Source organism: Castor canadensis, chromosome 2 (assembly GCF_047511655.1).
Source record: "Castor canadensis chromosome 2, mCasCan1.hap1v2, whole genome shotgun sequence".
NCBI lineage: Eukaryota > Metazoa > Chordata > Mammalia > Rodentia > Castoridae > Castor > Castor canadensis.
This window is the reverse complement of record NC_133387.1, coordinates 135,395,447-135,418,905: the sequence shown is the minus strand read 5'-3', so window position 1 is coordinate 135,418,905 and position 23,459 is coordinate 135,395,447. Positions and strand designations below refer to the sequence as shown.

The 23,459-nt window shown below is 41.0% G+C and overlaps 1 protein-coding gene across 1 annotated transcript in view; it reads right to left on the bottom strand.

Annotated features, from left to right (window-relative positions):
- Nucleotides 1–13,231: 13,231 nt before the first annotated feature.
- LOC109692715 (sodium/nucleoside cotransporter 1) overlaps nt 13,232–23,459 on the bottom strand; it is a 33,579-nt gene continuing 23,351 nt past the window's right edge. The window contains exons 7-17 of the mRNA XM_074058860.1: nt 23,085–23,162; nt 22,551–22,631; nt 22,060–22,140; nt 20,415–20,540; nt 20,203–20,333; nt 19,623–19,791; nt 19,223–19,420; nt 18,518–18,599; nt 17,775–17,873; nt 17,452–17,563; nt 13,232–15,651 (exon numbers count right to left, since the gene is read on the bottom strand). Of these exons, the coding sequence (XP_073914961.1) occupies nt 15,534–15,651; nt 17,452–17,563; nt 17,775–17,873; nt 18,518–18,599; nt 19,223–19,420; nt 19,623–19,791; nt 20,203–20,333; nt 20,415–20,540; nt 22,060–22,140; nt 22,551–22,631; nt 23,085–23,162 (1,275 nt within the window). The 3' untranslated portion in view covers nt 13,232–15,533. The remainder of the gene's footprint in view (nt 15,652–17,451; nt 17,564–17,774; nt 17,874–18,517; nt 18,600–19,222; nt 19,421–19,622; nt 19,792–20,202; nt 20,334–20,414; nt 20,541–22,059; nt 22,141–22,550; nt 22,632–23,084; nt 23,163–23,459) is intronic.

Here is a 23,459-nt window from a genome sequence, read left to right as displayed (position 1 = left end):
GTTCTGTTCCTGAACCTGGCACAGAGTGGTCTGCCTGAGACCTGACAGCATAGGCAAGAAGTAGACAAGCACATCAGCAGCAAGGGCATTCACACCCAAAGTGAGAACAGTATTCTTGGTCTCAGTGGCCAGTGGCTCACGCCGGTAATCCCATTTACTTAGGGGATGGAGATCAAGAGAATCTCAGTTCAAAGCCAGCCTGGGCAAAAAGTTAGCGAGACCCCCATTTCAACAAAAAGGTAAGTTGTGGTGGTCCATGCATGTAATCCCAGCTACAGGGAGGCATTAGTAGGAGAATCACGTTCAGGTGATCTCCAGGCAAAAACATGAGACCCTACCTGACAAATAACTAAAGCAAAAAAGATGGGGGCATGGCTGAAGCGCCTGATACAAAAGAAAAGAAAAGAAAGAAGATGGAGGAGGAGGGGGGTGGGGAGTTCAGAGGCTCAGTAGAGTCAGAGAAGTAAAAGGTACAAAGGATTGGTTGGTGTAACTAATCAGTCCATCTGTGTTTGCTAGCTGGAATCCATGGAAGATTCTATCCTCCTGCGGAGACTGGGAGTCATCTTTTACCTTTCAAAGGAATGACTCCCAGCTCCTTGAGAAAGATAGCTCTGAATTGTAAGAGACACATATTCACATGTAAGAGAAAGGAAGTCAGGAGCCTACTATCAGGTATTGTCTACAACAAATGGCAGTTTCTCCAGGAATTTGTTGTGCTTTCTTGGGCAGGCATCTTTTATTTGGGGAGGTGAGCTGAGACAGGGTCTTGCTATGTAGACCAAGCAAGCTTTGAACAATGGGGGTGGAGGGGTAGGGGTCAGGTCATCCTAGAGACACAGCCTTACACTGCTAGAAGCCAAGCTAGAGTTTGGCCAATTCACTTAGTGTGAGGGTTTGGATGGAGTTGTTATGTGCTGAGAGTTCTGCACCTCCATATTCATATCCATGCATTTATGTCAATACTTCTCATTCTAATCCAACACCTCAGGTTCCTTCAAACATTGCCTCTTTCTATGTCTTGCCTTCTCCAGTGGTGAGAAATCTGGTTCTCTTATCCTAAATACATTTAATTATTTGTTCAGTTGATTTTGTAATCATCATCTCTGACACCTGTGTCTGCCATTGTTTTCTAGCTGAACATGAGGGGACAAAACACCGATGTGCTTCTGTGCAGTTCCTCTCCTCTCCATGTTAGTGTTCTGTGTCCTCAGCTATAGGTGAGTCTGCTACCAAGCCACCTCCATGCAGTTCACCCTTCCCTGCCTCACTGTCCCTATTCTGGGGATGCAAGTGAAAGGAACAGAAGGGACAAGAAGGTTGGGAGGGAACAATCAAAAGAGAATCGAAGATTTTCTCTCATCTCTAAAAATAACTGGGCAACCAACTCTTTTTATCTTTCATTTAGCTCTGAACATGGTCAGAGAAGGGGAATAGAAGTTGACACTTTCCCAAGAAAAAGATACAAAGGAGGCAGGAACTTTACAAATCAACCCCTAGTCTTGCATCTTTAGACAAAAGTTTCAAGTATTTATTTCAGTTGAAGTGATATCCCTCGCAAGCAGGATGGATTGATCCAATGAGGGTTAGAAAACCAAGGGAAAGAGGGGTAGTGGGTGGGCATGGGCAAACAACAGATGGCCAGGATTAAATCTGGAAGTGAGTCTCGGTACAGCTGCCAGTACTGAGCACAGAGACTCACAGAGTCTGCAAGTGAGGAGGGAGCCAAAGTTGCAGCTGGGAGCTTGTGTGAGCACATTTCTGGAAAAGTACCCCCAGCTCTTGACACACATGGCCCTCAGCTGCTGCAGGGCAGTTCATTCCAGGCTACAGAAACTTCAGTGCACAAACTAGCAGTGAGGCCACAGTGCCAAAGGCCAGAAGGTACTTCTGGTGGTGGGTTCTCATGAAGCCCCACAACCTACCTTACCTCCTTTGTGCCAGGACAGGGCTGCCCTTGCCTCTGTGGGTTAGCAAATGGCAATGGAGAATGCCAGAGACATTGCTCTTTCTTTCTAGATAAGTTGTCCTCCCTCACACAGAAGGGTGTTATTCAGCCCTGACGGCTGATTTTAATCCAGGTCTGTGTTAGTGTCCAAAATACCTGACATAAACATTTTAAGAGGAGGAAAGTTTTATCTTGGCCCCTGTTTTCAGAGGTTTCAGTCCATGGTCAGCTGGCTCCATTACTTTGGACCTGACACGAGGTTGAGTATCTTGGTGGCAGGAGTGCATGGAGGAAGAGGCAGCTTTTCACCTCGCAACAGCCAGAAAGCAGACAGAGAGGACAAGGGGCAGGGGACAAGATACATGTTTCCAGGGCATGCTGCCAGTGACCTACTTCCTGAACTAGGCTGCATCTCCTACTTTTCACCACCTCACCCAATAATGCCATCAGATCATGAATCTATCAAGGGATTAATCCACTGGTTAAGTCAGAGTCCTCAGGATCCAATCCTTTCCCAAAAGCCAAGCAGCTGGCAACCAAGACCCCAATATGTTGAACCTGTAGGGGACATTTCATATCAAAACATAGCAAGGCTCATCATTATTTTTGGAAGAAATTTCTGCAAGTTTAGTTTATATGTGATTCCATCCTAGGTTTTTCTGCAGTGATAATTATTTTCCCCTATCTGCATGCTCTATTAATTATTTCAGTGGACTTTTAGAAAAGAGTTGCTAAGCTTCTAAACTCTACAACCATTCTACCTTATGTCTCTGAAAGGCAGACAGAAGAGACTTACAAGGAGATGTCAGAGAAAAGGAGGATCTCAAAAGAGGGCAATGCCACAGGGACCTGCCTGAAGACAAGTGGTCAGCAATTTCAGCTATGTCAATAAGGAATATACTGAATCTGGCCACTAGGACGTGACTGAAGAGTATTGAAAGCATTGTTTCAAAAAATTCAGAAGGATGTAAACTGAGCTTCACATGCAGAAATGGAAAAAACAGCAATGTGACTATTTTCTAAGGACATTTTTCCATTAAACAAACAAACAATAAATAAGGAGAGTGATGGGATAGAGCTTGAGAGGGAGTGACATGAAGAGAGGAGGTTTGTAAGGTAGATGAACCTTGGGCCCATAGAGGCAGTATGGCCCCCAGAGTAGCCAAGCTCCCTGATCCTTGTCCTTGGATCCTCCCTGTGGCACAGCTTGTTTCACTCCTGCTGCAGGAAGCTGTCTTAAGCCTGATTTGGGAAAACAGATGCACCAAGGGGAGATTACCCCCATTTGCACTCCAGCCTCTATGATGTCCACATTTAACCCCAAACACATTGTCCCTTGGCAAATCATGCTCAACAGTATGACAGAGAATCCAAAGAGTTGACTGACATGTCTGCTTTTACAAAGCTCCTAGCAGCAGCAATGACAGTGAATTAACCTATTGGTAGACCTGTGTTATCTGAGGTTTTGCACAGCACATCAATCTTCACAGTCACTCTCTCATATATCAGTATGAGTCCATACTTGTACAGGGAAAAATTGAGGTTAGAGGGGTCAAGTTAATTGCCTACTCATATAGTAGGCAAGAAAACTGAGGTTCAAACTCTTGATAATTCTGATTTTGAAAGCAGTTCTTTTTGTTTTGGGGCATCTCAGGTCAAAATACCAGGACAGACTATGAGTTGCCAAGATCCATGGAGGTTAAAAGGCCAAGTGGGTTTTCCAGAGGAAAAATAAGATGCCCAATTTAATTTAAAGTTTAATTTGAATTTCAGATAAACAGTGAATAGTTTGTAGGTTTAAATATGTCCCAAATATTACATGTGACATATTTATACTAAAAAATTGTTCATCCAAAATTCAAAATTAACTGGGCATTCTGTATTTTTGTTCACCAAATCTGGCATCCATAGGGACAGATTATGTAGGGCTAATATGTGCAAGGAATTTAGATGTTATTCTATGGCTAATATGAACCCATGGAAGATTTTGGCACAGAGGAGTGGCACTGATAAGTTTGAGATCAGGGAAAAGACAATGGCAATTGCCCAGGTGGAAAATTCTAAATATAAGCCTAGTGCAGTGGCAGAATGAAAGAAAAAGGACAGGTTCCAGTAGCTAGTTAAATATGGACATAGGAAAAAGCCAATGTGACATGACTTCAGACCAGATGGCTGAGAGAATGCAGCTACTGATGGAAAGAGATGTCTATAGGTAGGATTGCTTTGAGGAGAAGAATGTCTTTGAGTTGATGCTTGTATGGGAGGGATTTTTTTTTTTTTTTGAGACCAGATCTTGATATGTAACCCAGACTAGCCTCGAACATCCAGTCTTCCTGCTAGACCTCCTGAGTGCCACAAAACCTGGTTTTGGATGTGGTATTTAACATCCTCACAGCTGCCCTGTCAGGCAATACAATTTTCTAATAAAGGAAACTGACTGCTGAAGGTTGAGAAGAGGGAGATGAAAAAGAGAAAGAGTCTGCTAAGAGGACATAGAGGAAGAGAATGAAAGAGAGTGTTTCTGGAAGAGGAACACCTGGAGAAATGGCTCTGAAGCTTGAGCAAGCCTAGCGTTTTGAACAAAACAACTTAATGAGATGTTTCCAGAAAGAAGGAAGAACTTGAGGATGGTGAAAGGAAACCCTGGGAAAATATGTCATGTCCTAATAAGCCTTATCTGTCAAGCCCAGGGGGTCAATTGGGAGCCATTGAAGAGTTTTAAGCAAGGTCTCAACATAACCAGATTTGTCTTCAGAAGGGCCATGCTAGTGGCAGTGCTGTTAGAGATGGCCAAAACTGGAAAACACAGACAGAAATGTTTAGTGAGTGGTTGGCATTTTGACTCTAGAAGCTTAGAAAAATGCAAACCTGTGAAGTTGCTTTGTGAAGAACAAAATTGCTTTGTGAATTGAGACATGGTAAGAGAGTGAGACAGACCAAGAACAAAATCCTTTAAAGTACTCAGCACGTAAGAAACAAGAGCTAATGAAGGAGCTAATGAAAGCAGCCAGAAAGGAAGGAGAGCAAGATGGTTTAGTGTACTGGAAACGAAGCAATGGATTTCAAGAAGGAAAGGGCTCTTGAAGAGTCGAGCTGCAGAGGCACCAGATGAAATAAGGACTTGTTAGTGAGTGTTCATGGGATCTAAGACTCTGTGTTTTTGTTTGCCCTCTTCCTTGTCATTCTTCCCTTTTTCCCTTGCTTTGCTAGCATAGCACTCCCAATAAAGCAATGACCCATAAGCATTTGCCTTGGGCTTTTTTCTAAGGAATTTTTGCTAGGACATACATCTACAGAGAACTTGAGCAAGTAATTTGACTGTAAAGATTGTGGATTCCAGTTTCTATCCCTGTCAGTTTGAAAACTGTAGTTTTTAGCAATTGACGGCTGAGAAGGAAACAAACCCTCTCAAACAAATCTATCAAAAGCTTCTAGGGTACTTGATGTCCCCTACTTGCCACATCTGATTAGCATGATGCAATCGAAGTAATGAAAAACATACTGTGCGGTGAGAAACCAGGTAAAAACCCTAGGGACTATATTTGGCAGAGACAAAGAGCGCTAACATAGCCCCGAGACAAGACAGTCAAGTTTACTGCTGTAATTGTCAAATAAATGGTTTTGATTCTCCCAGTTGTTAGGGATCTAGAACTGGAGTTTGCAAACTTAAACCTGAAGTCCAGAACTGGCCCCCTAACTGGTTTTGTAAATAAAGTTTTATTGGAACACATTTATGTCCATTCATTTACATATTTTTATGGCTACTTTCACATGAAAACAACTAGGTTGGGTAGGTGCATGTGTTCATCAGACTTTCCCCACTGTGACAAGGTATCTGAGAAAACAACTTAAGGGTGAAAGACATTTATTTTCCCTCATGGTTTCAAAGGTTTCAATCCATCATGGCGGGGACAGCATAGAAGAGCAGGTCACCTCACCTCATGGTGGGCAGGGAGGGGAGAGAGAGAGAGACAGAGAGAAAAAAAAAAAAACACGCCTGCTCTCTTGGGATTTCCTTCTTCTTTTCTCTCTCTTTTTTATTCCATCCAGGCCTGTAGTTGTCGTTGTGCTGTCCACATTCGGGGCTGGTCTTCCCACCCTGGTTAATCCTCCCTGGAAAAACCCTCACAGACACCCAGAGATGCACTTTACTAATCACATAGGCACTTTTCAATCCAATCAAGTTAACAATTAAGATTAATCATTATGATGCAACTGAGATCATATGGCCTTCAGAGCCTGAAATATTTACTGTTGAGACTGTTGCAGAATAAATTTGTTAACCTATAATCTAGGAAAAAAAGGCAGTAACCTCATAGTAAAGATTTCCTCTAGTAAAAATACAAGGGGAGTGTACCAGAGGCGATCATATAATTGTGTATTGTTAAATCATCCGTTATTTATGTGTATTTCATTGTATGTATTTAAATAACTGAATTTAATGGGGATATAATGGGTACCAGTAGCCCTGGATACTTTTAATCTTTTTTTTTCTTTTATTCATATGTGCATACAATGTTTGGGTCATTTCTCCCCCCTTTCCCTCGCCCCCTCCACTTTTAGTCTTTGATGTTAATGCTAACCACTGAATTCCTCTTGGGATATAGTAATATTTCTGATTTACTGTCTTAGCCTGGATTGGGGGTAGCTTGGGGCCATGTATTTGCCATTTCCTGTCATAATGAAATATATTTCATGGTCAGGAAACTAACACAAGGATTTTTCCCAGCTTTTAAGTATATCTGTCTCTACCATACCTGCAGGAACCAGAGAAATAGACCCAGGATGAATTTACAAAACCAATGGATAAATCATGCTATAATCTTGTTCTGGTAAATCTTAAACTAACTGTAAGGCAAGATGGTATTTCTTTACAGTTTTATGTGGGAAAACATCACTAGTCCTCTTAGGGAGGGATTATAGGAATATTTAATGGCTGTCCTTATGGTAGTACTCAGTTTCTTTCTTGTCAGCCTTCCCTTCAGTCTGTGAGATCTGGGTTTTTGAACTGACTTCGACTTGGAAATTAGTTAAGGAATAACAATGTTCTACTATGGTATTCATGCCAGCCTGTCACTTATTTTTTATTTTGTAAATTAAGTGATGCACCAAGTGTCTGCCCATCTGTTTCAACCCTATTCATTATTGTGAAAATTCCTTGCAAGTCAAGGCACTTTGTCACTCCAGCTTTGTCGTCCATTATAATGTTTACATGTATATTAATTCTCTTCATTAGTGCTACACCTGGCCTCTGCTATTCCGAAATCCCCTCATCCCCTTTGATAGTAAGGATCCCAGTTCTATGGCAGTATCTTCACTGCTGGCCGTGACTTACAGAAGATGATGAAGGTAGGGCTTACTTGACCAATGTATTCCTTATTCCTTAGTAAAAGGAAGTTCCTTAGGTTCTTCTGGAGTATGTAGTGAGGTAACAGTTACTAGGTCTTACATAGTAAGTTCATTATAATAGTATCACTTTTCTATTAAATATTATCACTTTTGAGTTCTCCCTCAATACAATGCCAAGATATTTCTGGTGTTTCTACCTTTTCTTCCTGTCCAAGCTTCAATGAACCATCACAAAGTAATTAAAGTGATCTCAAATGTACTTGCCAGAATACTGAATAAAAATTCATGAGTAGATGCTCTCATCTCAATGAATACTCTCCTATAAAACCTTATTTTATGTGCTATCCTTCTCCCCTGGCCTTACACTTTCAAGATCTGTTCCCACCTGTGTTTTCCTGATTGCCACATATTCTTCAGGTCCTACAACTATAATTCCTATGAAGTGGAGGCTAATCCTTCCCAAAGCAGAAACTACTTCCCTTCTCAAGCTGTGCTAAGCTTTGACACTGATTATCACAGCGAAGGCAGAAAGGGTGATGGAGGCAGCTCTTTGATGAGAATAAGTCAGTTTGCAATGAACCTATTCCAATGAGTCCGTATATGGTGTCAAGGCAAGGGGAGCCTGCATTCCTTTGTCAAGAGAAAAGGGGTTGCTTCTGCTGGCCAAGGAGCTTCAGGGACAATTGGGAACTCAAGATTCTGCAACTCACCCATCCAAATATGTCTTGTCCAGGTTTTAAGATATCTCATTTTTCATGTCTGGAAAAGACTTTGACATGAGAGATCTGTTGAAGCTATGCCTTCAATGTTTTTTGTTTTGTTTTGTTTGCAACTCTGCTACTCTGAATCCTAAACCTAAAGTTGTAACAGCATCTAGCCTACTGCTGTAAGAGACGAGACCCTCATTTATGGCAGCCTTAGAAGTCCTCTGGGTTTTGCAGTGCTCCCAAATTGGCAATGAGCTGCTTTGAATTACTGTTTTATTTTGAAAGGGTAAAAGTGTCTATCATTATTCTTGCTCCTATGCCAATCAAGTATACATTCAGCTTTATACTCCAAAGCCTCATCTCCCACCTGCACCTCATCTCAGTGGACTGTAGAGGGAAGCAGTAATAAGCATGATACATGTCACTGCATGGCAGGAATTTTTGCTATCCCACTTACCACCAGGAAGACAGTTCCTATTGCCTTTGGATAGGTGTAGGTGAGCTATTCAACTCCAAAATGTCATTTCGATGGTCTGTTCATAAAGACCACTCCTGGTACCATCAGTTTTTGGCCTAGGGTTCCAAGAAAACAGTTTGAAGCAAAAAAAGAAAAGAAAAGAAAGTTTGAAGACAAAAGTATGCACTTTTTTGTGATAATGCAAGATTGATTGGTGAAATTCCAGGGAAGAAAGTGTGTGGGAGGTGGGGCGGGAAGTGACCTAAAGGGATGTGCTAACATGCTAGCCATAACTACCTTGCAAACAAAGCTTATTGTTCTGTCTTCCAGGGCATCTCCAGAGAGTACGTGTGACGTTACTGGCTCTCGGAACCAACCATCACACAGGAGGAAGGGTGAGCAATGTTGACTTCTTCCTGTCTCCTGTCTCTCAATGGTTGAGCTTTACTCACTCCAGATATAACTACCTGCTTCCAGATTATATTATGCAGCCCCACTAGGTGGCTTCTTGGGAAGCCAGAGATTCTGTGGGACATTCTATCCAATGTTCAGGTGCTTGTCTTTCTTCCTGGTCAGCACTACATGTAGAGGACCCTCAGTTTGGGCGAAGCAAGGTAGAGCAAGAGCTTATAGCTTTATGACTACAGGATACATTGTACAGGTTTTATAAGGCTATGCTCTAGTGATCTCCCTGCCTGGTATTTAGTAAGCACTCATTAAATGTTAACTATTATTATTAACAGTAATTATTGATTAAAGTTTACATGAGTGATTGCTACATGCATGACATGACTGGTTTGAGCATTTTCCCACCCTTTCTAAGCCTTGGTTAAGCACCACTGTGCTCAGTCAGCAGTCAGATACAAAGCCAGCTAAATCTGAGTAGTTTCACAATGCCATGGGTTGTAGTCCACAGAAGCATGGGGCAGCCAGACAGCCAAATGGTCTTTCAGCAAATCCACAATAATGGTGGCCACTGCCCAGGCAGCATATAGCCAAGACAGCAAGTCAAGGGTTTTCTTTTTATAAAAATATGACTAGTGATAATACCTTCCATTGTCTGAACACCTTTAAACATTCTCTTAAATATTTGACTTGTCTCTGAAATCCACTAAGGAAATAAATTGATATTGGTTTTTGTTCTGTATGTCACAGCCATATAGCTGAAGGGTAGCTTGCTCAATCACAGAGACTTAGATTTGTTTGTGAAACCATGAAAAGAGGAGCATTCAAATGTCAAATATGTGAAGAATAATATTTTCTTTGGGAAATTTGCTACATTATCCTCTGAGTTTAGTTAACCACAAAGACCAATCCTTCATTTGATGAATAATTCTTAGTCTTGTCACCATAGAAAAGAGAGCCCTCTTCTCCAATTTTTCTTCAGGAAGCACTCAACTCCACAGACATAATGTTTACCTCCCTTGAGGGAACAAGGCTCTTGACAGGTGGAAAATGATTTCAGCAAAAACTTGCCACTCTGTGTTTGTTATAAACTGCTTCAATATTCTGTTTGGCTTCTTACTTCAGATACATAGGAGGATTTTTATAGTCAACGGAAATCTACTGATGAATGCAATACACATGAATCTTGAGACATTGACAAGTGAATTTTGAGCTTTTAAAAAATAAAACTTTAGCTTTTCTGGAGGCAAGAGTTGAATTTTAAAAAATAAAAACTGATCAAAGTTACTCAGTCTAATGAAAATATAAGCTATAGCAAAAGTAGCTCCTAATAAATTTCCTAAACCGTGCTTTCCTATTGATAACAAATGTTTATAGTGAGTTTCTGGTTGTAGGGATCTTGCTTGACATGACTTTAATCATCTTGGCCGTAACTACCACTTTTTCTGTCAGGTGACGCTGGCACACAGCCAAGCCCTATGTGACAGTCATTAAGTAGCTGAGTATGTTGTGCAACTGTTTCTTCCTTCTTTCCTTCCTTTCCTTCTTCCTTCCTTTCTTTCTTCCTGCCTTCCTTCCTTTCTTTCTGCCTTCCTTCATACATTCCTTTCTTTCTTTCTTTCTTTTTTTACAGTACTAGAGCTTGAACTCAGGACCTACACCTCAAGCCACTCCACCGGCCCTCTTTTGTTTTTCAAGATACGGTCTCACAAACTATTTGCCCAAGCTGGCTTCGAACCATGACCCTCCCGATCTCTGCCTCCTGAGCAGCTCCCAGCTGTGACTGTTTCTTTACCGACATTGGACACATGAATAGTTTTGAGAAAGGACAGGAATATTCTGGTTTGCTGTAGCCTACCTTTGTCTAGCTTAGCATATAAATCACTTCCTCCTGTCTTAGAGTGCAGGGACCTCCCTGGCTTTCTGCCACGTAAGACACACTGCTGTCCCAAATCACTAATAAATTACACTTTATGCCATTCTGTATCCATCTACCTCTTTCTTCGGTCTTTCAGCACATCTCTGGTGGCAAGTGCTCATAAACTGGGACTAGGTTATTTCAAAACACTAATATTTTTATTGAAACCATTTGATGAACTGTTGTTCCTTGTCCCTGGATCCACACCACCTTCATTATCTAAAAATAGATTTGGCTCCATCAATTATGATCTTTGGCTTTTTGTTACCTTAAACTTGTCAGGAGGCTTCCCACCTGGATCCCTTAGGCTATCCTTGGCAAATGATAGCTTGACGTATCCCAGTCTCTAACTTCACCCTTCTGAACCTACCTCTGTCCCCTGAGAGGGGAGCTGAACATGCCCAGGGCATGGAGCAAGGTGCGCTGAAGAGAAATATAATAAATTATGGTTGAGCTATACAGAAAATATAGCTCAACCATTTGAGCTATTATGAACAAAATAGTTTAGACCAAGTGGCTTTTAAACAACAGAAATTTATTTCTCACATTTCTGGAGGCTGGGAAGTCCCAGATCAAGGTGCCAGTGGATTTGGTGTTTGGTCAGGGCCAGCTTCCCATCTCTCACTGTAACCTCACATGACAGAGGGGTTAGAGGTTTTTCCAGGGCAATAATCCCATTCATTAGACCTCTACCCTTACTTCCAAAGTTCCCACCTCCTAATCTCTCACCTTGGGGAAGTAGGATTTCAACATACAAACTGGGGGGTGACAAACAGACAGACCCTACAAATATTGAACTTTAAGACAGGAGATATGAAAGAAAATAAAGTCAGAAAACCAAGAAGAGACAACAAACATTCACTAAACACCTATCTGTGCCAACGGCTTTTAAGTTATCTCATCTCCCACAACAGCCTTTTCAGGAAGTCACTATTATACTCATTTTTATATTGTGAGAACAGAGGCTTTGAGAGGTTAGGCACCCTTTTTGCAGAGTCATTTATGAGGGAAGTACAGATTTTTTTAGGGAAACTCAGTAGTTCTGGGATAACTGGAATAACAATAGTTCCTTCTTCAAAGAGTTTTTGTATGAATTTAAATGAGGAGGGGGCGTTGTAAAAACAAAACATGGAATGCTCCTTAGGTAATGCCAGGAATGTGACAAGTGCCAGACAAATGTTTGTGTAAAAGGGAGCAAAGGTTCTCTATTTAAGGTCCTTATACTTTAACCACATATAGAAAGAATATTTTTGGAGCACTTTACCATGTACACAATGTAATTTTTTTACATGCATTACTCATTTTTCTAGCAACTTTTAAGGTAGATATGATTAATGCTTTGTTATACAGAAGTGGATTTGAGGCTTAGGAGATTAAGAACGCCCACATGGCTTGAAAGAGAACCAGGATAGGACTTTGAGTCTACCCATTGTGGCTCCTACTCTTTTATTCCTGCCTTAAAAGTCAATTGCTCCACATAGGCAATAATTTTTAAATGCTTAACTATCAGAAGCTTAGCCAAAGACTTTCATCAAGACTAGATCCCAGCATCTAAAAGAGTGTCAGAAGTGGGAGTTCAAACACAAACTTTGTCCACTGGGCCTACTAGGGCTTGAATTCAGGGTCTAAACCTTGAGCTACTCCACCAGCCCTTTATTTGTGATGGGTATTTTTGAGATAGGGTCTGGTGAACTATTTGCCTGGGCTGGTTTTGAACCGTGATCCTCCTGATCGCTGACTCCTGAGTCGTTAGGATTACAGGTGTGAGCCACCAATTCTCAGCCCTTTGTCCATCTTAATGAGGCTCTAGAAATGACTGGCCAAATATATGTCAATCTAAATGCCCATTGATAGGGAAATGGTTAACTTACGGTACATCCTTATGTGAAATACAATAAAGCCAAGTAAAAAGAATGAAACAGATCTATATATCCTGGCCTAGAAAGATGTACATACACATTAAGCTAAAAAAAGCAGTTGTGGACAGGTGACCCTGCCTGCCCCACCTCTTTCTTCAACCTTGTAGTCTCCTTTCCATACTACTACCCATACCTGGCACAACAACCATCTCTCCTGATCCTCCCTGTCTTTTTCTCTTGGGACTCTTCCTACCCTCTTCCTCAGCCTCTTCTGTTGCCCACTCCCTTTCCAGAGTACAGAAGTATCTCAGCACATTTGCCCTGTAACCAGAGCAGAGTCACAGGGCCACTGATCCAGGTTTTGTGCCTCCCAGGATTCTTTGAGCTTGGCACCCAGGCTGGCTCAGCCCATTTCTGGCTGCACCATGCCCATCCTCACCTGAAAGCATCTCTTGATCCAAGACTGGACATAGTGGTTACTGAGGTAATAGTCCCTGCTTTTCTCTAGTCTCTCTGGCTTTTGAGACTGTTTTGTAGACACTGATGCTAAGATTCCCACGGAGGCTCCTTAAATGCAAGAGTATACATTAGATTTTCTTTAAATAGAAAACAGAATTGTCCCTGAAGGAAGATAAGGAGTTTCCCTCATTCCCACATGCTTCCTTGTGTAAAGTGAATTTTACACATAAAAAATGATAGTCATGAATGCAGCTCTTTAAACAGCAATGAGAGTAGCTAACCTTACGCTGGGCTTAGGTGAGCAGCCACTGATCTTATTACAACCACTTCACAATCCTTACCTAAAAGGTAGGTCTCACTATTCCCACCTTACAGTCGAAGATACCAAGGCACAGAGGAGTTAAGGAACTTGCCCAAGATCCCCCTCGTGGTGAATGGTAGAGCCTGTAATAGAACTCAGGTAACCTGGCCCAGTGTCCAATTCTGCCAATCACTGTATTCTGCAGGTGTATTTTACCGCCTCTCAGAAAGAAACCAGGCACACGGCAAAATTAGTCTGCAGTTAAAGAAACAATTTATTGACACTTCCATTTTTTTTTAATAAGTCAAATTTGGAAAACATAGGAGAGAAAGTAGGAATGGGGACTGAGAAAAAAACCAAAAAGTTCTGAGCTCAGAGAACTGAGAAATTGGATGAGCTGTAGGTTAACTTGAGAACATATGAGTAATTACAATCCTTTAAAAAATTTTTTATTGACATGAAATTCACATATCATAAAGTTAACCATTTTAAACTGAATAATTCAGTAGCGTTTAGAACATGCACAATGTGTGTGCACAACAACCATGTCTACCTAGTTCTAAAACATTCTCGTCACCCCAAAGGAAAACTCCTGCTCGTTAAGCAGTCATTCTTTAGTATCCTCCCAACAGACACACACCTCCCTCAAGCCCTGGCAAGCACCAATCTGTGTCCAATCTCTGGATTTATCTACTCTGGGCGTTTCATATAATGAAATCATACAATAATAACCCTTTTGTGTCTGCTCTTTTTCACTTAGCATAGTGTTTTCATGGTTCCTCTGCATAGCATGTATCAATAGTATATCCTCTTAATGGTTGAATAAAATTTCATTGTAGCTATATGCCAGGATCTGTTTATCCATTCACCTGTTGATGGACATTTGGACTGTTTCCACTTTTTGACTGTTGTAACAGTGCTGTTATGAACACAAATGTACATATACTTGTTTGAGGGCCTGTTTTCAGATCTTTGAGAATATATGTGGAATGGAATTTGTCTGGTCATATAACTCTAATTTTTTGAGGAATTCCTATATCCTTTTGAAATCCTTCCTTAAGACTGTATTATTAATATTGTAAGTGATATTAAATAAATTGGAATATAAATTAAATGTTGAGAATCACTTTCTCAGCACTGATTGATATTTGGAGCCAGAGAATTCTTTGTTGTGGAAGGCTGACCTAGGCATTGTAGGAATTTTAGCAGCAATCCCGGTCTCTACCCAGTAGATGTCAGTAACATCCTCCCAGATGTCTAGAGACATTGCTAATGTCCCTGGGAAGCAAAATTGTAACTCCTCCTGCCCTCTTCCCACTGAAAACCACTGTTTTAGCAGATTCTCTGTAAGTTTGAAGCAGATATGGCTACACCAATAATAGAATGCTAAAACAAAGTAAAAGCCTTTAAGGAGCAAGTATCCAAGGGTGTAGGAGAATGGATATGGTGAAAATGTATAAAAATAGAAAATGAGACCTGTTTAAACTATTCCAGAAATGAGGAATAAATGAGGGTAAAAAAGAATGATGGGGAGTGTGAATTCAATATGATATATTGTAAAAACTTTGGTAAATGTCACAATGTACACCCAGAACAATAATAATGAATTTTTTAAAAGCAAGTGTTCTTTAGAAGTTTGTATATGAAGAATATGTGCTTACTCTATAACCATGTTAAGGAGTCTGCAGATTTGCAAATATGTGATAACCAGAAAAACTTATCATTAAATATTCATGTACCTTTCCTATGTAACTTTAGCAACAGAAACCCAGCTCATCCACAGAACTCCAAGAAATATACTCCACTCACTCCCTCCCCAGGACACTTTTATAGAACACTGCAGCACATCACTTTTAAGATGGCAACTAGGAGAAAGATTTTCAAGATTAATATGCTAATATTTATTTTTTCAAATAAAATCTCAGGAGGGCTCATGAGGAATTTCCTACTTGGTTCAGCCAAGCAATGGAAAGATGAATGTTAATTTTCATTATTGGGGTACAGTGAACCAAAATGAATATTTACATCTATTATTATAGATCTTAGTGAGTTCCTTGTAGAGTACATAAATGCCTCTGCTATCAAAGAACTGTTAAGATCAGAACTGTTTTGGAAATGTTCGAACCAGTCTTAGACACAGATGACATTGTTGTAGAATTCACAACAGTTAGCAAGCGCCATGGCACTGAACTCCTGGTCTTCCCAAGTACCCAAGAAAGAAGGTGGGTTGGTGCCATTCAAAGAAGTACTTAAATGAAAAACCAGAGAGATTTACAGTAGGTCAGATGAAAACAAGGCAACAAAACATATCAATAAATTTTACCAAGTACTGAAAACAACAAACCTTACAAATGGATCCATTAGCCATGATTAAATTGGATCCAATTAATTTTCTCATTCATATCCCAGTTAATACTACCAAGGGATTTTGCATGAAGTATATGCTCCTATGCCCAATTCCTAACCAGAGACTATTTGGATATTTCCTTTCCAGAGAGTTGAGGTAAAATATATGCCTTGTAATGATATAGAGTTGAATTTTTTTCTAAAAAAAAAAAAAAAAAAGACGTAACCCAAGACCGTTTTCCTCTTGAAAAAGGAAACCCATTCAGACTTCATTAGTATAAATTAATTAGACAAAAACATTAGCCCTTTCTGATATTAGCTACTAATGACTCTTAGTATGTGGCTTTAGGAAATTCACTGACTGCCACAGAACATAGGAATCACAACTATACCATACCAATGATCTGTCCAGTCCATAATTCATCTTAGTAGTACATCAAAGGATTATTTTGGAGGATATTGGTTGCCTTCATTGGTGATAACCTCCAAACACAGGGGTAGGACAACATTCATTTACTTAGCCTAACAACCTGTTAAGGCATCTGATAACTACCTACATATACAGTGAACAGATCACTTACTTATTGATAACTTCCAAAGCTATCTGGTACTGAACTCCAGAGCAAAGTTGGGTTGTGAGTACCTTCACATGGTGGTCACATAGGTACCTCCAACATATTCAAAACTGAATGAGGCCATAATCCCTCTCCTTTACTCCTATTTCTAGAACTAGTCCCCTTTTTCTCAGTGAAGGAATAGCTCTCCTTAGACCCACTTGCCCAAGCCACCCACTTCATCCTATCCCTTCCTATTATCTAGCTGATGACCAGCCCTATTGATTCTCCTCAGACTAATGCATCTCTACCCTCCTAACTACCTAGTATCAGCTCTCAACATCTCTTACTAAGACAACCATAGCAGTGTGCTTATTCGCCTCCTGCTCTCCAAATGGCTACAAAATGATCTTTTGAAAAAGTACAGTTGATCATACTGTGTTCAGAATTCTGCAGGTCAAAATCTAAATGTCACTCTTTTGTGACATTTCCAGTCTTACCTCCCATGTTTCATATGAAGTCTTTTATGATATTTCAGCCTTATTTCACAGAACTCTCCTCACCTATACATCATTACTAGTAAACACAGACCTCTTGCTTTGATGGTACTAAATATTCCATTTCCTCAAATCCTTCCTTTTATGTGTCCCAAAGCTAGTTACTTTAACTTAATTATACATTCTCTTCTTTTCATGTTCTAGAATTTGTGAATAAGTTCAGTTTCACTATCTGAACAAATCATAATTTTATAAATTCAAATTTGTCTTCTCTTGGTCTTTCTGTCTGAAGAAGCCTATAAATGCTAAATCTTTATCTTTTCCCTTGTGTTTTATTTCAGTCACTATAAATACAGTAACTTCTTATTAGAGAAACTACCCTTTTTCTTCCCCTGCCCCTCTACTCCTCAGGATCCCACCAATACAGATAAAACCTGTCACTTTGGGCATAATAGTACTACAACTGAAGATACACCTAATAGGAGAAAAGAACATGGATCTAGGCCATCACCAATACCCATCTCTCTGCTTACACACTCTATTCAGCTTCCACAGGACTATCCTCTAAACCTTCTTTCTCCCACCTCCAGAAGATTCTTTTGTGGAATGGAGCATATAAAAGAAAGGAACAGGGTCCTGGTGCTCACTCACCTCTGAAAGAGCTCTCTGCAGCACACATAGGTGTCATAGGTTCTGTTGGTGAAACTTGTGTTTAGGAAGGACACACAGTCAGTTTCAGCTCCCCTGGGGACGTAGAGGATTCCTGGATAAAGGAGACAAATATATTAAGGGGAAATTTTGACACATATTCCTCAAAGTTCTTCACCGCTTTGTTGTGAATTGGCAACACTGTTGGTTATTAGGTGCCTTTTCCATGCAACTGTGGAATAGATAGTTAAATCAATATTCTGAATGAGATCCTGTCATGGTCTAGGTAGGTGATTTTTGCCAAGAGACCAATCTGAGGCACCTACCTGCCATACAGGCACTGATAAGAGATACACAGGCCCCTGTGAAGAGGGCCCTGACCACAACCTTTGACAAGTCACTCTTCCGTTGGGGCACGATTGATGCTGCAAACAAAACAAAGCAGTTTGATCTCTTCCTCATCTAGCAACCTGGTGTATGCCAAGAGCCCCCCATTTAGAAGAAATGCAGAGGATGAACAAAACAGTCAACCGATATGGTGACAGCGTTACTACCAACCACTTGAGACTGCCAGTTTTGTCCGAAGAAGTGTGTATACATGTTTTACTCTAATACTCCATGCTTGTTGCTCTTACTATCTGCCTTATCTGTCTTCATTTGCCTTTTTGATTCCTTGTGCAAATCGTGCTTCGAAGCATTAGTTTTGGAAAGTACTCTCACTACTGAATAAAAAACCCAAATATCTTTACTTATAAATGTGCTATGACCATTTAATGGCAAAACTGAAATAACATCATTATATTTTCTCCCTCAGAGGGAAAAATAAAAATAAATAGTTTAGGGGCCTTTGATACAAAGAGGAAATGCAACTAAAGTTGACATTGTAAAGGACTCTGCAGAATCAGGTAGCATGACTGCTCTAGCCCCAAGTTAACTGCAGCCTCAGAGGATGCATTTCACATTAGTTTCTCCATCTTCTCTCCATGTATACTAAGCACCAGGAACTACATACTATAAAAGCTGAGATCTGCCTGCCTTATCAGCGAACTGGGAAAAATTAACAACTCACTCAAGCCTCCCAGTGTGATTCCTATGGAACTAAGATTGGCAAATCCACAGAGTGCAAATGTTGTAATGATTTCAGCTTTCACCTAGGAAAAACAAAATAAGTAGACAAATTTAGTCCTATATGTGCAGTCTTACAATCATGGTAGAAGTTTCAGAGTACTTAGAGCATCTAGTCTTTTCTACACTATTCTAAGGAACCCACAAAGGATGCTCAGAAAATAACTGCTGAGTTACAATGAGGATAGCAATATGAAAACTGCCACAAGTCACTTTGCCCAACACTATTCTTAATGAATGTCATGTATAAGGAGAAGACAGGAATGAGGATGATTGAGGGGGATGATCTAGGAAGAGAAAAAGGAAATAAATTCATAGCAAATTAATCTTATAAAGAAGGGAAATTTAGACATCAAAAAAATTGTGTGTTCCCCAGACTACCTCAATTGTAAAGACCCAACAGTTACATTATAGAGCAAAGTTTGGGCAGAGCTCAGGGGAGGAACAGCACACAGACTTGGGGTAAGTAGTTCAGGTACCAGAGGCAAGGCTGCTAAGCCTGTGGTTTTGCTTGCTTTGTGGTTAGGCCTTCAAACCTGAAAAGCACCTGTGGGTCTGCCACCAACTTTTGCATAGCACCTTCTGTCTACCCTCAGATAACCATGACCAAGACCTCATGCTAGTTATAGTTTTCTGAATTGTCACTTACCGAAATCCACTGTTTCTCTCCCTCAATCCACTCTTCCATTCCAGACAGACGTTTGTTCTTATATTGAGACAGTTGTTGATAGGCCACAAATTCATTAAGGAAGAACTTGACTCCCACTATTTCAGCCACCACTGGACAGTCTGCCCACTCTACACCCATCATGAAAACCATGGGCCTTAGGACATAGGAGCATATGACCTGAGTGAAAGCGATGTACCCCAGAAAAAGGAAGAACAAACAACAAAGGTTAGGTGCCTTAGGCCTTCTGTGGATCCTTAGCTCAGTCTCTTTCTGTTCTCTCCTATTCGTTTTCTCTTAGCTTACTGTGGATCAAGAGGACATACACAGTTCAAGGTCTACTGAACCACATGGAGAATGGGCAATAAATGTAATCCTTTACCTGGAAAGTGAGCCCATGTATATTCACCAATTCCCCCAGCCAAGAGAGGGTAGCATTGATGAAGGCCAATACAGCCAAAAAGGCAACCAGGTTTCCTGCTACATTAGCAACAAGGCCTATTGCATCTGTGGCTCCATTGCTTGCAGCTTCCAGGATATTCTTCTCCTTCCTGTGGTTATTGGGTATAGGGAAAGAATAAAATACCTAGATAGTCTCAGAGAAGTGAAATCCCATTGCTCCTGTAATCCAGGAAGTGGGTACAAGACTACTGTGAGAAGTGATAGGGTTACTGAGTGACCCTATTAGTGGGAATTAGACTGAAGCAATATCAGATATAATTGTCATAAAATTGCACTGATGCTAAGGACAGAGGGTACTGGCATGCAGAAGCTAGAGGCAGGTGGGAGGGTTAAACCAAAGAAGAAAATGAACACAATTAACTAGAGGCAGTGAAGGGCGAGAGGGGATATGGAACCACATTCTGCCCCTCAGGGAAATGTGAAGTCTCTGCCACAACTGACTGTCCTTGACTCTTCATCTACCTTACATCCCACAAATTATAATGCCTCCTCAGACTCACCCACGAGACAGTTTCACCCCCTCCTCACTCTTGAACTTGGACTCTTCTATTTCTGGATATACCAGCTTGGACAAAGCCAGAGCACAAGGGGCAGCCATCACGGAAGCAGAAATCAAGGATGATGCATCAATCTGTAAGGCCAGAGTGGGGATCAGCATCACTGTAGAACTCATCTTGAGCTCACCCAAGAGTGGTTGTGCAGTTATACCTACCCCAAAGGATATAAAGGCTCCCAACACAGTGCCTGCAATGGTGGCAAATCCTCCAGTCATCACTGCATGAATTTCAGAGAGGGTCATGTCTGCAAGGTAGGGACGGATGAGTAGAGGTGCATCAGTCTATAAACAAGGAGAGACTAGTCAAGAGAGTGTGACTCCCCATGCCAGAGTGCCCACCCAAGCCCAGGGACTGAACCCATTAAACATACCACCCTCCAGTGTGAGTGTTGTTCAGTGACACAGCCTTCCAGTGGACAAGCTCTGCCCTTGGGCCCTCCCAGCATCTGCCTCACTCTGCCTAGCCCCTAATCATGTCCTGGTTGACATCATTCTCACCTGTTTCTATATCACATTTTTAAAAATTGTATTGTTTTTGCATTTACTCACATGTGAATACACTGTATGGGCCACCTCCTCCCCCTCCCCACTTCCCCCTTTAAAATATCACATTTTAAAATGTTATAGAAGATAATGGTGTTTTCCATGTCTAAAACCATGCATTTACTGACTGAGCTCATGGAATACAGTGCATTTACTGAGTATACATTAAATGCTTACAAAGAATTCATTACATGAATTGCATATAACTGGTCTAAACCAACTCTTTATGAAAGAATCAAAAGAAATAGTGTCTATGAAAATTTTATGAAATGAAGAAGACCCAACTGTGGAAACTGAGTCTAGCATCCACCTAAGATAATGTTACTTATTTAATGAGTGCCAACTAAAGTGCTAAAGTGCTGTACTAGAGGTATTAATGTGAATAAGGCAAAGTTCCAACTCCAAGGAGATTACAGTCTAGCTGGGAAAACTAAGCTGATTGTGCATAACTTTTGCAAAATATGAAGAGCTATGATAGAAGTACGCAGAAGTACTCAAAGAACACATCAGAAGCAGGAAATCAACTTATGGCCTTGGGAGAAAAGACTTCAATACCAACTCCTTGCCAATTTGCCAAGCTATTGTCCCTGATGTTGACCTGATCAGCCAATATCATGTATTGAGGACCTACTCTGTGCAGACAAATGAACCAAGCAAGTATTATAGGGGAGAACCTTAGTATTAGTCCTGAGCAAGACAAGCAATTGCCTCTTCAGAAACCCTGGAAAGAAGAGCCACAGGGAGAAACAAAAACGTAGATCAAATGCCTTTCATAGCTCCTCAAAGGGAATGAGATTAGGACCAGGACATTCCTCTATAGTCCTGTGTAAGAAGTTGGACCAAGGCTAGGCATGGTGGTACATGCCTGTAATTCCAGTACTCAGGAGACAGAGGCAGGAGGTTCATAAGTTTAAGGCCAGCCTGGGCTAAAAGCAGATTCAATGCTATTCTGGGTTATATAGTAAGGCTTTGTGTTGGAAGAAAGGAAGGAAGGGAGGGAGGGAGATTGGATCACTGGCTAAGGCTAAGGCTGCCCATTCAGATTAAATGTGCCCAGATAAGTATTATCAGGCACAAAGGGCGAAAGCAAGGAGCTGAGTCCTCTTTGAGCTTCTGAGATTTCTTTAATCATGGATTGGCTGCCCTGTAGTCTTTATTTGTTTAACTTTTCATAAGGAAAGCATACCTTTATAAACCTGTTTTCTGCCAAGTTTTCAGTTTGTCAGGGAAAAGAGACCGAGGACCTCAGGGTACTTACCATCCCCACGAAGATATTTCCTGCCACAGCCAGTGTCTCTGTGGCGGTGGTACCCATGGTGATTTGCAAAACCCAGGTGATCTAAAAGAATTCAGAGACCTAAGCCATCAACATTAGTGGGAATCTTGGAGAATGCCCAGCAAAAAACCCTCTTCCTCTTCCACTTCAATGATAAGGAAACTCAGGCCTAGAGAAATAGTGTGACACATGGTCACAAAACAAACTACAAACAGAGCCTTGACTAGACCTAGGCCTCTCAGTGTGAAAGGGTGATCCAGCCTAGCTTCTCTCACTGCTCTCCCCCTCAGCTTATTTAGGACCTGAGTGACCATTTGATATCAGGAGGCTTAGAAGGGTTTGCCTTTTCACACTGATCCTAACACTCTACATCCTAAATATGAGCATGTTTCCAAAGTAAATGTCATCTTCATGCCCTTGGTAGATCCTAAGACGAAGGCCCATCTCTTGAATGATGTAGAAAACTGACTCACCTTCTGAATTACCCACTGCACAAGGCCCAGGTAGTAGAGAATGGACATCACACATCCAAAGAAAAGGATGATTGGCAAGGACTGTAATGAGAATTGTGGGCATCTGGTGAGATATTACATTGCATGTGCTATGTGTGCTGTAAGTAAACACTCTCAGGCCTCTAAATGGAGCTCTCAGCATTGCAAGAGCATATGATACAGTACAGTTTAGGAACAAATTCAAAGTGGACTGTAAATCCATTACTCCATCAGTACTAAAACCACAAGGAGATGTTTTCTGAGCCTTTTTTCCCCACCCCTCTCTTTCATCTAGTTTCAGAATGTTAATGATCTAAAAAATATTTTAAAAGTTTTAAAAAGGGGGGGCAAAGAATAGTAATGATCCAAGGGCAAAAAATGAACACTGTTTCCTTTACCAAGGGGATTAAACCCTCTTCTTTGGACAACTAATCTCTTGGAGACACATTTTCATCCTCTGCTTTACTCCCCTTCCCCTCCACTGACCATCATTCCTGCCCATAAAACAGACATGACCTGAAAAGCAAAGACATTTTGAATGAGCTCATCCCCAAAGACAAAACTGGAGCCAGCCACAGTGTAGTTCAGGAAAATCTAAAGAGGGAAAAAATACAGAGAAATGAGTGAAGCCAGGCAGGACACAGGGAAGATGAGATCAGTGCTTCATTCATGATTAAGACCTACTGCTGCAACTGAGATCAGTTACCCTTTGACCACCTGTGAGCAGGCCATGTCCCCAAGAGCTGCTTATTGAATTATAGACTCAACAGATAAGTTCTCTCCATAGCTAAGTTCATTCTTAACAGTATCCCATTACTCTTTTTTCCTTTCCAGTCAGATCTCGCACCACCACAATTAACAAGAAACAGTCTAATTTCCAATCTTCTTTCT